Here is a 20,284-nt window from a genome sequence, read left to right on the forward strand (position 1 = left end):
ATGCTTATAACCTAAGACTATGATCTTATTCCACTCCTTAACTTCAACAAATTAGAGAAGTCATGAGTTGAATAACCTATGACAGCATTCAGGTGCCTTCTAGCAGAGTACGCACACATTCTTTGGATAAAACAATTTGAAGAGTTGTTGCTTTCCTCCTTTTGAAGAGGTATGGGCTGAAATACATTTAGAGAAAGGAACCAGCATGCCGCGTAGAGCAAGGCCTTTATTCTTATTCAGCCAATTTTACTCAGTACAAGTCTCAGTTAAATACCAGTGTCACCATTCTGCAAGACAGGTAGTAAATTCTGTGAACAGCACAGAGTCTAAAAACTACAGCCTTGAAACCAAGTCATGTTCGGTGATTCTGTGGCAATGTTAATCTCATTTGCATATCCACTTTATCAGAAGAAAAAGTTGTGATGAAATCACTTGAATCAAAGCAAACACAAAAATGTAGGATATTAATCCCTTTTACTTTAATTTCTCCAGTTAAAAACATCAGGAAAATCATGCTGCTAGCAATCTTGCTGTAAAAACAGATCGCTTAAAGCAATTGGGATCCAGTTCCAGAAAGAAATCAAGTCTCAAAATAGAATATAAAGACAGGCAAGGAAAAAACCAAGCCAAGGAAGAAGACAAACTGAAGGAGGTTCTGGATCACATCAGCTACCACTTGAATTCTTGCTACTGACGCAGCCCTCATTCATCCCTTGAGCCAGTTCCAAAGATCACATGGCAGGGGCACTTCAGTTCAGCATCTGGAATCCCTAATTACATTCTTGGTTTCAAATATGTTCGCCTACTGCCAGCTTCTCACTGTTAAAAGATCTGGGTCCAACCATCACCCAGCATCCTGCAGTGTTGCTGTCATTTTTCCTTAACACTGTCATGAACTAAGTCACATGTCACTTAAGGCATAAACCATTTTTAAATAGAAGCATATATAAATACATAAAAATATACAGACAATCCTACTAGCCACTATGTTTTTACTTTTCCTAGTATCTGAGGACAATTCAGGCTTAGAGACCACAGGAGATTTCTAGTCTATGTTTCTGCTCAAGGTGGGGTCAGCCAGAAAGTCAGATGTGGCTACCTTGGGCTGTAACCAGCCAGGTTTCTAGTGTCTCCAAGGATGGAGTCTGCACAGTGTCTTGGGACAACCTGTTCCACTGCCTATCACCACTGAAATAGCTTCTTCTTATGTATGTCTGGCCCTCTTTCATATCAATTTATGCCTGTTGTCTGTAATCCTCCTACCATGCAGCACTGTGAAGTCTGATTCATACATCCTGAAAGACTGCCGTTAGATCTCCCCCAAAGAATCTTCTTCAGGATGACACAGTCCCACTCCTTCTGACTCTCCTTACAGTTCCCTCAGCCCCTCCTCACAGAGCAAGTACTCCAGCACCTGACCATCTTGATGGCCCTCCACTGAACTTATTCCCTGCTTAACCAATGTCTCCTTGTCTATTTTACAGGGTACAAGTCAATTTAAAGACAAGACAGATATTTGACCTTTGCACAGAATACAAGCAAAGATGAGAACACGAGGCTTTCTTAATAATTAGCTTCAACAAACAGAGAGAAACAGGAACTTGAGTTTGGCTTCCTGTCTCAAGGTTGTTTTCTGGGTTTTTTTTAAGCAGGAAGGCTGCTGACCTATAGCATCTCAGCATCTCTACTAAGTTAGCAGAGATAGTTGTGAATGTGTATGTCCTAACAGATAATTGACACAGGCATTTGAAGTGGACCAGAAGCACACACTACAACAGCCTTAGACAAAACTAGTGGCTAGAGACCTAGGTCAGACTAACACTTAATTACACTATTCATGAGGACAGTAATTTTTAAAATAGACAGCTCCATGTTTTTCCCCTACCTTTAAAGTCAATGATAGCATACAATGTCAGAAAGCTGTTTCATTCTTTACAACAATTGAGCTGTAAAACTTTTTCATTGGTATGCAGAAGTTCAGGGACTATCCTTCATGCAAAATTAGACACTTGCCCAGACAGCATTGGAAATAATAAGTCTAATATTTTACCATTATTTACATGTGTATATACATTTAAAGGTACACAAATTCCAAAAAAAAAGGAAAATTCACTTTAAGCTATCACAATATTTTTCTTCTGTTTACTTTTTTACATCATCAAGTGACAACAATGTCTGTCCCAAATCTCAAAATAAGGAAGGTATCACTTTATTAAATGTAAGTAATGTAAACATATTTTTTAAAGATATGGAAGGAATACTGTCAGCTAAATATCATTAGCAAACTCAAATGTACAGTTTAAATATAGGAACACAGGTACATGAAATAATGGTAATAAATTGGCACATCCCAAATTTCCCATATAGTTTACCTGCAAGTCTCGAGTGAAGTAGACTAAACTAAATCACAATTATAACACCAACTATACAAAAGTGGGGAAAAAACCCACCTAGAAGTATACAGATTAAAATAATTTCAATTGAAGAGCCTATTAGTTCTTCATACTCCAGAGTACAAAATTAAATCTGAGGTATTTCTTCCTACCAACACCTTACTTTGCAGTTGGCTATTATTACTTTATCACCTTGATTATGCTACCACATAACAAGCCACTTCAAATATTAAAACCTGTCCAGGAGAGAAAGAAGTTAAATCTAACACTGCAAATTCCAGCATAAAATTAGGTAGCTTTTAAGGCATCTATAGACTCGTAAAACCTTTACTTTATTACTGCTCTGAAAACAGCACACGAAGCAACAAATCTATTATTTTATTTGAAATACCTTAAAAAACCTCAGAAAAGTCTTGTCTGAACATACAGCTAAGAAGCTGCAGTATTTTTAGCTCTCCAGTACTATTTCAGGAGACAAACATTTCCCTGTAATTGCAGTCCAGACTCCCAAAGAACCATTTTTTTTCCCTTTTTTAAATATGTCAATTTGTGGCTATCAATAAGCCTCATATAAACACAAGATATTCACCAGCTATTTTAACCAAATGGACTACAAATTGTTTCTAGCTCTTACAGCTTGACTACATATTTAGGATTTGAATGCCTCTCCAAGACTCAAACGGGCACTGAATTAAGACAATGACCCACAATCCCTGAACTTAAAATGTTGGCAGCCTTATTTCTGGTAGATCATTGGTGACTGGATGCTTATGAACAAGCTCACAGCTCTGTAGGTTCCTACAGTGCAAGGTAAAGGTGTGACTTCAGTGTAACTCCTCATAGGCTCTACATACCACAAGAGGGCCCTTGGAGCAGTTCGATTTACTAGTGTCTACTTTTAACTCTAGCTTAAAAATAGACCTCGTTTCACTCAACGATTTCACAGGTTGAAACTGCAGACACCCGCATATTTTCAGGGGGGTTTTTTAAGTACTATTTCGTGAAGTTACAGCTAAGTAAAGATGTGGTGAGGGGTTTTTTTTCTTTTTACATAGTATTTGTAGTTAAGTAAAACCAAAAACCTCCCAAAAGAGGTGAATTAATTCATGCTTTGAACTTTACAAGCCATATTGTGCTACATGAAAGGCAGTTGGAGAGGAAAACCCGCAATTTTGAAAAGTGAAAAATAGAGCATTGCCTTCCTGAGCTCTCAAAATCTGAAGTTCTCTGCATTCGCTTACTAGGACATCACAAGAAAGAATTTAACAAGCTTGCTAACTTGCAGAATGTTCTACCATACCCTGCAGTGCTGGTAAAGATTCCTCTTGAAAAAGAATTCCCCTACAGAAGTTTTGCCTACAGGAAAAGGGCTCCCTTCTTATCTATTCTGATATATGATCTGCTTCTAGTGGTCTGATTTTGTGCTAATGATTCCTACGTGCCTTAATTTACTTACGTTTTCAGTGTTCCAGATGTCATGAGTTCTGTCACAAGAACAATACACTTTTTTCCTTTGACTGTAGACTCCCAGGAATCATAGAACCTGACAATATTGGGATGCTGAAGCCCTTTCAGCATCCCAGCTTCTTCTTTAAATCTTTGTCTCTCTGACTTGGACAGCTTTCGATCCTAAAGAAAAAGAAAAGGTACATCAGAAAGCTTTACTGTATTTCTTACTCAGAGAAGCAGCAACTTGAAAAATAGTTGGGTACAGTCAACGAACAAGTAAGAATCAACAGTCTTTAATGACACTTTGTTTGCAATTACCCTTAAACATGCTATTTAGAAGGCATTCTATTGCAGTCTATTAGATTCTTCCTTACAATCTGGTTGCTCTCGGAGGCAAGAATTTTGAGTCTGTAGATTATCTCCTCTTCCTGTTTCATCCTCTCCTACTTTAATAAATTTAGCCATTGCCTGACTAGAATTGGAAGGGGGACATAACATCCTCAAATACTCAAGTGCTCAAGAGTACACAAAACAGCATCATTTAAAGCACGTTGTACCTAATAATTTTTTAGTTATTCCTATGTGCATAATATCCAGAGCACTGGTAACATACTAAATTAACAGTCCATATAGAGGGTAGTGCATCAAGCTTCTCTAACATATATTATTTACTTGTAACTGTGTAAGAACAGACAAATTAGTTGGATTTTCTTTGATTAAAAGCATCTCATGATTGAGCAAGTGTCCTGTTATCTAGCATGAAGAAAAACAAAAACATAACTCACACTAGAGACAGAAAGTTAACTTTTAGCCAGAGGCAGATCATGAAGGAGCATTCCTGGACAATACTGTTGTATTATCTACCAGCAATCGGTATCAGATATTGTCAAGACTCTTGAGAAGCTATTACCAGAATATGCTGCACATCTCAAGAGAAAACAGTCTCCTTGTGTCATTCAGTGCTGTCAGCTCACCAATGTACTGATCACACCAGTCAGATTGAATGACTGATGTAAACTGGAGCCATACGCAGTTTGTATTTTAAAAAAAATCACTTCAGGATATACTTAAATCCCAGAATTTTAGAATCATTAATAGTTGTTTCTAAGAGCTATTTAGGAATAGCCAGTGAAGCTCCTTGTCAGACGTGAATAACAATTTTAGATCACTGAATTCCATATTTACTTTTCCATTAACAGGAGGCAGTAAAGACATGTGAAGTTTACTTATACTGCTCACAACCTCCTGTCACCCTCCAGGCAATAATCCCACTTCCTTTGTTTACAGGTAATGTGTTTCCTCAATACACTCAGCTATGCCAATATCTAAACCTTCATAGATTCACTTAGACCATTAACTTTTCCTAAAAGGTTCACACAGGGTATCTTTGAGCATGGACAAACATCACTTCCAGATGAAGCTCCAATTTTCAGAAGCATAAGAATCTTCAGATTGAAGTCTGAAAACAGGTTTGAAATTACCTGAAATTAATTGCCCATGACTGTGAGTAACACAAATACTTTTATATTTCCTAGGAAGATCCTAAATTCTTAAGCCTTGCAAATTTAGTCTATAGACATCAAAAGCATTCAATCCTACAACTACTTCACACTGCAGAAATTAGTACTATCATCTTTTTCACTCTTTCTTAAGCTCCTTGCGCAAGTTTCTGTAACATGTTTGCAGAAAGATTCTGCAAACACTTTAAGGTATTACTGTCTTAATAGGTGGTGATGTTGTGGTTTTTTAAATATGGAAGTAATACTTCCATTTGAGCTATCTTACCCACCTAATAGCTTCCCTTCCATTACAGTAAACAGAGCAGCACAAATTCTGTTCAAAAATCTTGATTGCTACAAACAACTGTGATACAGAAAGACAACGAGCTGCAACAGGTACAGTCAGACTATACACACATGCATCTACAACACTCAATGCTTCAAGCAGTATAAAATTACAACAATATAGTCATTCTTACAGTAAAATAAAGCAGAGTCTCCCAGCCTCTGCACTTGATCCATATAATCCACATTCTAAAACTACTGTATAGCTGTAAATCCAAGTATTGTATGGTAATTATAAAAACAAGGCTGTAAGAATTATTTCTGTATCACTTTTAAATTTAGCTACATAATATGAACACCTCAGTTTCTGAACAAACCCTAGATTTTAGATACACATTTTTATTACATTTACTTTATTTTGTGCATTTTAACATGGTATCTACCACAGACACTACTAACCAGTTTTAGACTACACTTGACATTAAATTCTCATTTTAATCTGTGTAAACATGATCTCCCTTAAGTGCCTCACTCAGTTCTCCCTACCACTGTACTACCAGCCCTAAATAGAAGCTACCAAGTGCTAATCACTCTTATCACTAACAGACTCATAACAGGTATGCATATTTTGACTCATTTTGCTTCCTGGTCACATCAATGGTAGCATCCTGTTCCTGCAAATGTATCTGTGACATTAAAACAGGAACTCAACACTCCAGTGCTAGCATCAAAAAAAAAAAAAAATAATGAACCCAAAGAAACCCCACCAAGCCAGTGACAATATACAAATTCAACATTTCTTTGAAAGTTGATGAGCTTGGACATAACCACAGGCCAACAAATTTCACACAGGGAAGACAGCTATGTTTTTGCAACCAAAGAAACATTTCACCCTTTAGTAGCATATTTCAGCAGTAGAAGCAAACATTAAACAGAGCTGTAAGTAAAAGACAGAGAGGCCACTTGCTTCATAATTCTAGCAATGCATACTACCCTCAACTACCTCCATTTCCTTAGATACAGAACCATACACTCATGCATAACATTTATATTCTTTCCCTAAAGGAACATTAATGCTAGGTAACAGAAAAGGGTGAGTACACGTAAGAAAATATTAGAACTCATGTACAATTACAACAAAAAAATTAATCTGTATACACAATGCCTGGTTACACTGGTACAAACTACATTCTAATGCAGCCTGCAAATAGCTAGCCCATAGGCTAACGTGATTTAAAAATTACAAGTACACTCTCAAAACTTGAGTATTCCATACAGCAGAACCTTAAAGCATATTAGACAGTAAGATCTCCCAGGCTGCACTGAGATGGACTACAACAAAGCCTGTCCCAAATACTACATTTTGGCATCCTCTGAGCTGTTAGCGTGGGCACATGTGACAATTTGTGCTTTTTCTTGTACAAAAATACAATATAAGCAGCTGCAGCTACTGAAATATTGAGACAAGCAAGAAAATAGAGCACCATATGGAATCTGTGAGACTGAAAAACGGTGCCAACAGCCACATTAGGTATGAGTACTTGGGGAAAGGCAGGGGAATTACAACATTTTGATCTATCACATGAAATGCACACAGTGTTGCTGTACAGCAGTTATAGCTGAGAGAAAGGAACTGTCATCAATTATGGAGAATTTTTTACAGTTTTTTCAAGAATTTGGGAAGAAGAATTTTTAGTGTATACTCCAAGAGACCCCAAAACCTCAGATGTGTCTTCCCAACAAGGCAACTACTTGGGGCAATGATCAGATTCCCCTACGGCCTTGAAGCTGAAATCTGCAGGATTGCAAGACTGCTCCATCATCACTTCTAAAGATGTGGCAAAAAGTTTGTGGCAAATCATTCAAAATAAGCACTCCATTTGACTAAATTATCTTGAGGGTGAATCAAATAAGCAGATCTAGCCCCTGTAGCCTTTTTCACTATCTAAATAGGTATATAAATGGATCATTTTAGCATGAATTTACTGTTTTCATCTGGAAGCAAAAATAGAGGTTTTTCAACTTAGCAATCCAGTGCCACAAAGACTGGTTAAACAAATGTTACATTTTCTTTTCTTTTTTTTTTCTTTTAAAAATCAAACATCCAGACATTAAACAAAACAGAAAGACATAAGATGCTTTTCCCTTAAGCCTGGGAAACTTCAACCATTTTATAAAGAAGTCACCACTTTTAGAATAGTTAACAACATAGGGCTTGATAACCTATCCTTGACCAATTTCTCTTTAAATTCCTATTAATAAAATTTAAAAAACAGACACTCTCTCCTCCCCCAGTCTTTTTTTTTACCATAATAAGCAACCTTAGGCAGCCAAGACAAAGTTCTAAGTCTAGAACTTAGCAAACCACATTACTGAATCTCAGTTAGAACATACTGAGCAGATATAACCCAAATATTTAAAAATATACAAAGCTGTTAAACTGTAGGAGAGCTTGTGTCCTAAAATGGATTTAACTATCCTACAAAATAGCCAGAATTGTTCTTCCTGAACTGATAGCTTCCCAGAGGACTTAAGTGTCACATCCCAATCACTTAGCTGCCCTTCGAACAAACTGAAACAGATGCATCAAAGCCCACTCCGTTAATTTCATTCATGCCTTTCTACCTACATTAACTTGTTTTGACAAGCCAGGACGAACAGCAAAGCTTTCCAGCACGTGACCCACGGTTCTGCAGTGCCAGGGGCCTGACAGAGACAGGCAGCAAGTAAAACAATTGTTCAGTTCAGAACTATGCAATGAGCTTTTCTTGGCTGTTTCCGTTTATCCACGTACTCTGAGGTTCTTTTGGTCAGGAAAGAACTATGAGAGATACTTACATTACTAAATGTAGAAGGGGGATCTCTGACACTCATGGTAAAGCAGGTATAGGCTTACTCTTTCACTAATGTACTTAATTTACTGGAGTATGAAATACACACAGAACTGTTATGCTACCCTCTTTCTTCTCCTATACCTAGGCACCTTATATAAATGCAAAAAAAACCTCAGCCCAAAACAATCTCCCAGCCCCAAGATAAGCTATTGTACCAAGACACAAAAAAAAAAAAAAAGTTTATCAATAAAAACCACCTATATTCCTTCAGGGACTTTTTTCAGCCAAGGCTTAATATCTACTCAGCACCCTTAACGAGGAGAGAAAATACAGATCTGACACTTAAATTAACCTTAAATTTCAAGTGGGTTTCTCACATAGCTGTTGAGTCTACCAAGTAATTTTTCAGACATTTTTCTTTCTAACTTTCCAGAGTCCTTCTGAGTTCTGTCCTATTAACATCATGACAAGAAATCACACATCTGAAATGCACATCACCCTATGGCAAGTGGTCACAGAGCTTGGCTCAGACACCTGAAGCAGCAGGTGAGCCACCTTAGCAAGGCAATCTGCTCTGCCCAGGCCAGTTGACTCTGCTCTTCACTGAGATTGAGCTCAACCAAGGGTCTTGCCTCCACATTCCATTCTTACTAACAGGCACTAAATGGCCTGAGATAAATTCTAGGACAATTCAGCCAGCATTAGATGAACAGTTACGCAGAAAAGACACACTGCACTTCGCTCTCAAACACATGATACAGGATACTAAGCAAGTGGATAATGAGAAATACTCTATATGGAAGGAATTAAGATTTGCTAACTCATGCTATCCATCCTCAAAGGTGATTTTTTTTTTCTCAGTACAATTACAAGTACAATTAACATAGCCAAAGTGCCAGCAATCCTTCATGCACAAAAGATCAAAACTGATCCAGAAATCTTCTCCATCTTCTACACGTAAGTAGATTGACTAGTGATAGAGGTCAACTTTACACTGGACTTCAAAAAAACAAAAACAAACAAACAAACAAACCACAAAACAAAAAGCTGAGTGTGTGAGCTGCTACACAACTTGAGAGCTGTTCCCTCTTCCACAATATTAGGAAGATAAATAAAGAGGAAACAGAAAGACCAAACTCTTTATATACTACAGAGAGGTAGTAGCATATACTAGCTTTCAGCATATCCTACCACTTGATCTAGAAAACCCACATAGCTACATTTCAGGGACAGTTAATGAGGGGTGGTTGTTCTGACTTTTTTAAACCAGGCTAGAGCCAAACTATGTAGCTTTTATACAAAGAGATACACTAGAAAACACATTCAAAAAATTAGTAGCAATGAACTCTTTAAGTGATGTGATCTGAAAATGCACAGCCATGTCAGACTTCTGAATTACAGACAGTCTAAATCACAATGCAGGTGAAATATTATCTGTGCTGAGGTTACACCAAGTAGCATTTTATGAAGCTTTCCAAACGTCTGAAAATTTGAGGGGAAGACACTGTTGCTCTGAGCCTATTATTCAGAGGAAGAAGTAGTATACAGAAGGACAAATGCTCTTCTGTGTGCATTTCTGCAGCATATGAGAAAGGCTTTGCAAGCCTTTTAGGCAAGGTTAATGAGGGGTCATCAGAGGAGAAGACTACACTGATATTCAGCACTGTTAATGGAACTTGGGCTTTGTGGGCAGCAGCATTCTCATCCTGAAAAAATCTAGCAGTTAAGAGGAAAAATGAGCACAACAACCACTGAGCTAGATTAATAAAATATCCACAAAGAACCCACTGAGCTTAAAAAACATCCAGCATTACACAGTTGGTACCTAGAAATGGAAGGCTCAGTGCATAAGAACTGCATCTACTTTTCTGTCAACGCAAACCACTTTAGGCTTTCCAGTATTAACAACTAGGTAGAAAGAAAAAAGGCAGAGGGTAAGACTATTCAAAATGCATCCCTATACAGCAACAGATATGCAAATTGATCAAGAATCTGCACAGATCCTCCTACCAGTATACCTTTATACAAACCACTGAACATGAAAAACTGATTAAATGGAGCTGACTAGCTGCTGTTCCAAAAGCTTATATGCAAGGCTTTTTCATCTGAGAGTAGTGTTTCTAAAATGCTCAGAGCATTTGAGTGCCCTGCCCAAGAGCTTAATTGTATAATATAATGTTTCTAGAGTTACATAAACCTTAGATAACCACAGAGTTAGGAATCAGGTCTGCACAACTAATGGAAGACATTCAGTCTTCAGACAACGCCTGCTTGACACACTTCTTGCTACAGCTCTCCTGCTTTCCAATAGTCCAACCTTTCACAGGAAATTCTCTACAAACAAGATTGCAGAGTTTGATTTCAGAATTTACACTCGATAATCTAGGGGCTCTCAGCACACTGCAGAAGATCAGCAACAGCCAAGTTTGCCAGCTGCTTGGTAAAAAGCATTTAGAAAAAGCAATACTTAAAAACTGCAGCTACTGAGTACAGTAAGTGCCAGATTAGGATATCCCAAAGCAGTACATGAGAAGTCACTAAATCAAGAGGTGACAGAACATAGCTGTCAATGCTCCCAGGCTGCACTCCACACAAATATGGAGTAACCTATTAAAACAGACTGCCTGATTATGTACTTTTTTTGTTCTTTACATAACTCAAGTATTATTTCTCCCCTCCCCAAACCAAATGCATTAGTCAAAAGATAAGGTTCATTAAAAAAATACTTAGAAAAGAGAAAGACCAAATCAAAAAGCTACTCACCAAAAGCAAGAACAGAAAAAAAAAGTTAGGCTTCCTTGACCTGAAGCCATGTCCAAAATCCTCTTTAGCTTTCAAAAGGCTAAATATCTCCCAACCTTGAAACTCTTTAACTCTCCATACCAGTTCATTTGTCACCAAAAACAGCTCTGTAAAGACTTTTGGGAAGTTTTTAGGAAGAAAAGGTTTGCTTGTTACTTCAGTGTTGCTTCTTTAACTACACTTAAGGAATTCAGAAATCAAGATCAATCTCTGTGGCTCTATAAAGTCACATGGTTTAGGGGAAGAATGTAACACATACCATCTTGTTCTCATTAGGCTGCAGAGTCCCAAAACAATACAGAAGAAATAGTAAGTCAATCTGAAGATTTCAGTATTCTTGCATTCTGAATACTGGCAACTGGTACTTAGAATCATAGAATGGTTATGACTGGAAGAGTCTAAGATCACGTCCCATCATTAATGCAACACTGCCAAGTGCACCACTAAACCATGTCCCTAAGCACCACACTGACACGTCTTTTAAATACCTCTAGGGATGGTGACTCCACCACTTCCCTGGGCAGCCTGTTCCAGTGCTTGACAACTGTTTCAGTTAAGAAATTTTTCCTTATATCCAACCTAAACCTGCCCTGGTGCAACTTGAAGCTGTTCCCTCTTGTTCTATCACTTACTACTTGAGAGAAGAGACCAATCTCCCCCCGCTTACTACAACCTCCTTTCAGGTAGCTGTAGCAAGCAATAAAGTCTCCCCTCAGCCTCCTTTACTCCAGACTGAACAGTCCCAGTTCCCTTGGATGTTCCTCATAAGACTTGTGCTCTAAGACCTTCCAGCAGCTTTGTCACCCTTCACACTCCAGCACATCAACATCTTTCTTGTAATGAGGGGTCTAAAAATTTTCAGTCCCTTTCCTCTTCATTTTAGTTAGAAGATGGAAGATGAAGTTCCAGAGAAAGGGTAGCAGAATGAAACAAAACTAAGTTAACACTTCCTGAAAGTAAAATTTCACATTGCTGCTTAACAAGTCTCCACATGAAGAATCAATTTTATTTAAGTTACAGTATTTGCAGAGTATGCAAATAACCTTGAGAAAGATAATACTAAAGTACAATATACATATCTAACACAATAGAAAAAAAAAAACAGGCTTAAAACAGTTATCACACCTTTCGAAGTTCCAAATTAAGGGCATATGTTTTTTGTTGGCTTCAAATGCTTTAAGTTTCAGGAAAGTACACAAGTAGTGAACCAAGAGAAAGGTTGAGAGATTATTTCTATTAGTTGTGCAGTTTCCTGGCAAAACGCATCTACATGTACATCCTCTTCTGTATTTTCATTTCTGGCATTTCAATGCACAACAGTAGCACAGGACAAAATTACTTAAAAGATACAGTCAGTTTGTTAAAAAAAACACTGAAAAAATAAAATTGCTTCTTGTCCACTCTCTTACCATTGATACTGGTAAGTGATACAAAAAATGTATGCAAGTTTATTGCTATTGCTCAAAGATAAGAATTAAAGAAAGATATTACACACATCTTGACAGAGATCATACTTGGCTAAACTAATGGTGGGAGGAAGAAAAGGAGGCAAACGAAACTCAATTATCAGACAGAAGGTGAACAGACAGAAGCCTTCATGAGTCAGTATTAGTCTGAAGATGTCAATCCTATCTCCTGGAAGAATCAATACTTCAGAAAGCTTCAGAAATCAGAAATGCAACTTTGTCTTAACATTGAAGGGGGAGTATCTGCAACTAAAGCCTACGTATGTGACTGAAAGACCTGAACACTGCTCTTCATCTAATCCTGGAATTATTTCTCAGTTTTGATGTAGCTATGATTCATCACAACAGGGGAAGAGGTAAGAACAACATCAATAATTATACTCCTCTGACATGGTCACTTGGCACTTCTACACATGCAGTAGCACCTGTGCCAGAAGCAGTAGTAACAGCATCCAAGACACCTGGTGGCAGCAATGTCACACACTTAACCTGTGCTTGAAGAGATCCACAGTGAGAGCCTGCTGATAACAGAAAAGGCATGAGAACTGATGTTAGTGCTTGCTTGTGAAGGTCTTCAGCTAGACAAGAGAACATTGGCTAAATCCTCAACTTTCCAGGATCCTATAACTCATAAGAACATCAGAAACGCCTACTGCTAATTCTGGTATTGCTGTACAGGAAGCAGGCAGTAAAGAGTAACTAGAACACACAAAAAACAGAGATGCATTTAAAAAAAGGACTTAGGAACACTATATCAGAGATGAGCTCACTAACTTGGTGAGAAACAAAGCCATTGTGCCTTATTTCCTGACATTGAACAAATGGCAGAAGTGGGATAATAAGTGTAAGGAGCATGCAAATACAACATGTATCATGAAAACAGAAGCAGAAAAACATTAATTTCTCAGCAAGACAAGAATGCTTCCTCTTTGTGTAAAGTCACAAGAAATCTTAAAGTAGGACTCCCAATAAGAAAGTTTATCTTTTGCTACAGTTGCATTGTGGGAATATTTTCAGTGATGCCAAAGATGACTACACGGCTACTCTAGTGTGCTTCAATACCACGCGCAACACTAGATGAAAGGCTCATGCCTGGTACCCGCCAGAGACAGAGAGATACAAGCAAGCTGTAAGTTAGCAGATGACACCAAGTTGTGTGGGAGTGTTGAACTACTTGAGGGTAGGAAGGCTCTACAGAGTGACTTAGACTGGATTCATGGTCTGAGACAAATTCTATGAGCTTCAACAAGGCTAAGCGGTAGATCCTGCACTTGGGCCATAACAACCCCATGCAGTGCTACAGGCTAGGGACAGAGTGGCTGGAAAGCTGCCTGACAGAAAGGGACCTCGAGGATCAACAAGCAGTGCGTTCAGGTGGCCAGGAAGGCCAACAGCATCCTGGCTTGTACTAGAAACAGTGTTACAAGCAGATCTAGGGAAGTGATCCTGTCCTTGTACACTACACTGGTGAAGCCCCACCTTGAGTACTGTGTCCAGTGTTGGGCACCTCAATACAAGAAAGACATTGAGGTACTGGAGCAGGTGCAGAGAAGAGCAACTAGGCTGGTGAAAGGCCTAAAGAACAATTTCTATGGGGAGCAGCTGAAGGAGCTGGGGCTATTTAGTCTAAAGAAAAGGAGGCTGAGAGGAGACCTTATCCCCCTCTACAACTACCTGAAAGGACATTGCAGAGAGGTAAGTGCTGATCTCTTCTTGCTAGTAAATCGTGACGGGACAAGAGGCAATGGCCTAAAGCTACACCAGGGGAGGTTTAGGCTGAACATTAGGAAAAGCATTTTCTCTGAAAGGGTTGTCAGGCATTAGAACAGGCTGGCCAGAGAGGTGGTTGGGTCACCATCCCTGGATGTGTTTAAAAGTCATATAGATGTGGTGCTCAGGGATACGGTTTAGGGTGAACACAGTAGAACAGGATTAAAGGTTGGACTTGATGATCTTAAAGGTCTTCTCCAACCTAAATAATTCTATGCTGCTTAAAGACTAAGGCAGCCACATATACCTCATGTCCCTCTTGAGAAGATAATGACAAATAAGAGAATCTGTACACCCAAAAAGGCTAGAATAGTCTGGCTGGCTGACAGGCTTCAAAAGAATTCCACCAGTGCAGACTTTCAGGTTTCCATTCTAAATTTTAAGAAGCATGAATACAACATACCTGGCAGTAAAGTACCTCATCTTTCCCAGGAAAATCAAACATCAGCAAAACTGTACTGCTTGTGAGTCTCTATTAGATTAGTGGCTTTTTTTTCAAAGCTGTGTTGTGTATGAATATGAACACTAATACAAGACTATACTGTTCCTCTTCCCACTCTCTCACATCAGTACTAACCCTCATAGGCAAAGCAAGTAGGACAAACTGAAGAACTGAACCAAATTCCACTTCCGCACAAAACAATTACAAAGACTAATCAGTACATTGTCTAATTTCCTTCTGGAAACTTGTGCTCTTCAGAATATAGCCATAAAAACTACATAGCCTCAGAGTAAATTAAGAATTATAACTCATACTTCATCAAATAATTTATTTTCCTTTGCTCTCCATATAACCAATATGAGAAAATACTAGATATGAAACCTATGGTTTAAACATGACCTCCTCTGGAATCTCTCAGGTTCTCAGGAATCTAGTCTACGAATGGCAAGCAACTGTTTAGGCTTCAGTCATTTCTATTCTTGGATTGCTCTAGGCAATATTTATATTTCTTTGTACAGAAGTCTGGAGTAAAAGATGGCTACAAGATTTATTCAGTTTATTCATGCTGAGAGACTGAACATAAAGGACAGCAATCAAAAAGCTGGGTTATACAAAAATAATCCATGAGAACAGAGATCACCTATTTTCATTTTAAAATTGCTACTTGATCAATGGAAAATAAGTGGACAAGTTTGCTATCTGATACCAGTTCAATAAGGCTTATGTTTATTACATACAGCTTATTACAGAATTGAAGTGTTAGCTGAACTGAATTTGTTGTGAGCTATTAACAAGCTGAACCATCTCGTCACTTGGCTCAGATGCCTCATTAAAAGTTTTGAAGCTCACGTCAATTCTCATTTTGCACTGAATAGATTCCTTTGTCAGTGAGAGGGAAGGTACATCAAATCATCTCTGTTTAGTTTTACTATGAAAATCCAGTTCTCCATTCAGGGAGCAACAATGCTGCAGGAAAAAAGCCTCCTCCACAATCCATCCTGGTTACCTTACAGATTTATTAACTCATTGCACCAAGAAGTGCAGCCATAGCTCTTTTTGATTCATATATTTCTGCGTGACCATGTCTTTCTTTGAGTAGACTCAAGTCTAGAAAACTAAGGTGAACCCTTAACTAATTCTGAAAAAGGAAAATCAATTTAGAGAATAAAAAAATGCACTACAATTCTTCATCCTAAATAGTTCACAAAGCTATTGAAGAAGGGCAAGAGTTAGCTACATCCATTTTTCAGTATGCTGAAAAGTTGCACCAATACGCTGGTTAGAAATCATGCAGAAGTGTCAACATTAATCATAGAATCATAGAATCATAGGGGTTGGAAGGGACCTCGAAAGATCATCTAGTCCAACTCCCCTGCCAGAGCAGGGTCACCTAGAGTACATCACACAGGAAGGCGTCCAGGCGGGTTTTGAATGTCTCCAGAGAAGGAGACTCCACAACCTCTCTGGGCAGCCTGTTCCAGTGCTCTGTCACTCTCACAGTAAAAAAATTTTTCTGATATTCACCTTAAACCTCCTATGCTCCAATTTGTATCCATTACTCCTTGTCCTATCACTGGTCATCACTGAAAAAAGCTTAACTCCATCTTCTTGACACTCACCCTTTACGTATTTGTAAACATTGATGAGGTCACCCCTCAGTCTCCTTTTCTCCAAACTAAAGAGACCCAGCTCCCTCAGCCTTTCCTCATAAGGGAGATGTTCCACTCCCTTAATCATCCTTGTGGCTCTGCGCTGGACTCTTTCAAGCAGTTCCCTGTCCTTCCTGAACTGAGGGGCCCAGAACTGGACACAATACTCCAGATGCGGCCTCACCAATGCAGAATAGAGGGGGAGGAGAACCTCTCTTGACCTACTAACCACACCCTTTCTAATACACCCCAGGATGCCATTGGCCTTCTTAGCCACAAGGGCACATTGCTGGCTCATGGTCATCCTCCTGTCTACCAGGACCCCCAGATCCCTTTCACCTACACTGCTCTCCAGCAGGTCAGCCCCCAACCTGTACTGGTGCATAACATTTTTCTTCCCCAAATGCAAAACTCTACACTTGCCCTTGTTAAACTTCATCAAGTTTTTCCCCACCCAAGTCTCCAGCCTAAGTCTCTCTGAATGGCAGCACAGCCTTCTGGTGTGTCAGCCACTCCTCCCAGCTTGGTGTCATCAGCAAACTTGCTGAGGGTACATTCTGTACCCTCATCCAGGTCGTTGATGAAGATGTTGAACAACACCGGTCCCAGTACCGACCCCTGAGGGACTCCACTAGTCACAGGCCTCCAACTAGATTCTGCCCCATTGACTACAACTCTGACTTCTTCCTTTCAACCAGTTCTTGATCCACCTCACTGCCTGATCATCAAACCCACACATCTCTTGTTCAGAGACAGATCCCTCATTCAAGGATCCTTCAGGGATTCATCATAAGCCCCTCAAACAGTTGCCAGGTGTTCTGCACGTTCTTGCAAGATAGACAAAGAGAGATCTCATGTAGGGAAAGACAGTTTCAGAAACAGTGAGTTCTACGGAGTGACAAAAATTTGCATTCTAGATGAAGTCACAGGAATACCTTGCATAAGTATTAGTGCTAGTACTAGAATTTCACAAGTATGAAAGTCCTAAAACACACTGAAGGATCAGGTTTATTTTTTAAGCCTCACTGCATCATTAATTAAGTCTTCCTGTGATCTACCATAACATCCATTTTCATGTTCTTGTACCACTTAAGTATTTTTTGCAGACTTTCACAATGATACCATAAACATTAGAGACACTTATGATTACAATGCACCATGTACATCTTCCTTAGCAAAGGCCATACAAGATGTAGATCTAAAAAACTACTCACAAAGTCAGAAGTATTTGAGACAAAATCAAATGTACCACTAAAAATTCAAATATATGCACATTATCTTTCACAGAGCAAGGAAACTGAGCATAGTTGAGTCAGGAGACAGAAAACACTCAAATATTTACCCGTAGTCAAGTGGTAGGATGAACAGCTAAGAATACTGGCATGATGAAGCATAGTCTCCTCCAGATGCATAATTGGCTTTACAGCTCTACCCTGAATAATTTTTAAATTAGTTAAGATGTAAGAGAACACAATGCAATTGATATGCAGATGGAGAGTCAGTTCTATTATCTAAAACAACACAGGGTACAATACATAAAGGCAGCAAGTGTTTTGCTCTATGATAAAGCAAGGCAGTAACACGTACACCTTGGACATAACAGGACTATCTTTACCGAAGCTGGAAAAAAAATCTTAAGCATTGGGCTGACCTGCAAGAAAACACTTTGACAACCAAAATTTAGTGTTGTAAGACAGCAGAGACCAAAGACTATCAACAGAGTCATCTCCGAAGTGATTCAAAGCAGACAGCTAGGGGGAAAAGTGCTAGAGGAAGCTGAAGATGAAAACTCAGGACTTTTTCCTTGGCATCTGGGGACCACATAGGGTAGTACTCCCAGTGGCAAGGCTATTCTGTATTAAACTACATCTTTTTTCTGAAGATTACTACTGGAAATATCCTGCACTGCCAGAAGACCAACCATGACCTAGAAGGCCTCAGATAATCACCACAATCTATGAATCAGCTACTCAAACTGTTACAGCTTATGCAAAAAGTCTGTTTCTCGTTACATTGTGCTTTAGTCACAAACTGTCTGTCCTTGGTCTGGTGCCACTTGATTTTAATTGTTTGACCAGGAACACTGGATTTCTAGAAGACAAAATATAATGTCTGAGGATGTCATGGTCCAAAGGGCCTACCTTAAAAGGGTCATCACAACCTGTAAACAGACTTCCTTGTTTTCAGTTTACCTCCTACTTTGTCACACTGAAGAACTCCACCTACCCTTCAAAATTAATTGTAGTTGTGAACTAAAGAGCATCATCTAGAAGTTTAAAATATCCAAATAATCTTTCCATACAGTGACATACCTGATGATCTGTGCATCATATACTAAAATTATTAATCATGTTTAACATTGAAAAAGTCTTCTTAGCCAAAAAGTTATCAGATAACATTTTTAGCACCATGGCTCCATCTGAAACATGTGTTCAGCAAGTCTGCATACACAAGAAGCCATGGACATTGAAATTCAAACAAGCGGTTTGTCAGAAAAGCTGCAAATTTCCTGGCACTTCGCTTCAGTGGCAAGGACTACATTTCTGTGGGGATATGAGTACGTAAGTAGATTTGAGACGTTCAGTATTTCCGTTTAAATTCCTAGCCCTACCACACAACCCCAAACTACACCCCAGTAAGACAATTTAAATTAAGCTAAAATCAGCATCATAAAGATAACAGATAATCAGAAATTGTTTTAGTCTCAAATCGACCAGGAACTACTTTAATAAGTACACAGGCTTACTCTTGCTGGAAATATCAGTCTAGAATTATCTATCCTCACTCTTGAGGCAACCAAGGCTACACAAAACCCCTTTTTCACAGGCAGAGACCAGACCCAGATACATTTATTGACAGGTATCTACTAAAGCAGCCATATTGATCAAGAGATTAAGAGTCTTCTGTCCAACTAGCAGGCAACAGGATGCAAGTAGAAGCAGGACAAATTCCATATAAGCAGCAATCTGGACGCACCCAAGAACCAGTTGCCCATCCTTCCTTACCACTCCCACATTTTCTTCAACTACTTGAAGAACAATTAAAGTGATAAGATAAACTCTACGATCAAAATTCTAATGTTTGGATGCTTAGTATCTAGAGATCTTAAGAAACTCACTAAATCCTTCTGAAGAGCTACAGAAAGCTTGAATTTTTTCTCAAGATCCTGCCAGTACAATATACTCATTTTTTCCAGAAGACTGCTATGATCCAAATAAAGACCTCAGTACTTTCAATGAGCAGCTGTGTGAAACAGCATCTTTGGCGTCCAACCCTAAGATCTCTTTTGTTAGGGGATCAAAAGGTGGAAGTGTCATTACATAGTTTTAAATCCTGAAAACACAAGAAAAACTTTCAGATAGTTTTCTTGTTACCACCACAGGGTTTTGTGCTCAGATCTTCCATTTTTTTAGTGTAGGCCAAAAAATGAACCTAGTTTGGGCCACAAGAGGCAGAGAGGGAAGCTAAGTACATATTCTGCTCCTCACTTTCTAATGTTTTACCAAAACTGAGGGCCAAGTATTAAGCACCTGCTGCTGCAGCATCACGGAAATATTGGAAATAGGCTTCAGCAGCCAGAAATTAATATTAGAGTATGGACTAGCAAGATTTGAAACTCAAAAGTTAATACTAATTTCAGGAGCTCTGATTCGTAAGAGTCTGCAACTCTGAAAGCAGGACAAGACCAACAGGCC

General features: G+C 38.8%; 2 protein-coding genes across 12 annotated transcripts in view; one reads left to right on the forward strand and one right to left on the reverse strand.

Moving 5' to 3' along the window:
- Positions 1–20,284, forward strand: part of NINJ2 (ninjurin 2) — a 303,752-nt gene that overhangs the window by 186,674 nt on the left and 96,794 nt on the right. The window lies entirely within an intron of this gene.
- WNK1 (WNK lysine deficient protein kinase 1) overlaps positions 1–20,284 on the reverse strand; it is a 105,662-nt gene that overhangs the window by 66,497 nt on the left and 18,881 nt on the right. For all 11 annotated transcript variants that reach the window (XM_051633405.1, XM_051633413.1, XM_051633398.1 and 8 more), the window contains exon 2: positions 3,850–4,022. In XM_051633405.1, the coding sequence (XP_051489365.1) occupies positions 3,850–4,022 (173 nt within the window). The remainder of the gene's footprint in view (positions 1–3,849; positions 4,023–20,284) is intronic.

This window comes from Apus apus, chromosome 1, assembly GCF_020740795.1.
Source record: "Apus apus isolate bApuApu2 chromosome 1, bApuApu2.pri.cur, whole genome shotgun sequence".
NCBI lineage: Eukaryota > Metazoa > Chordata > Aves > Apodiformes > Apodidae > Apus > Apus apus.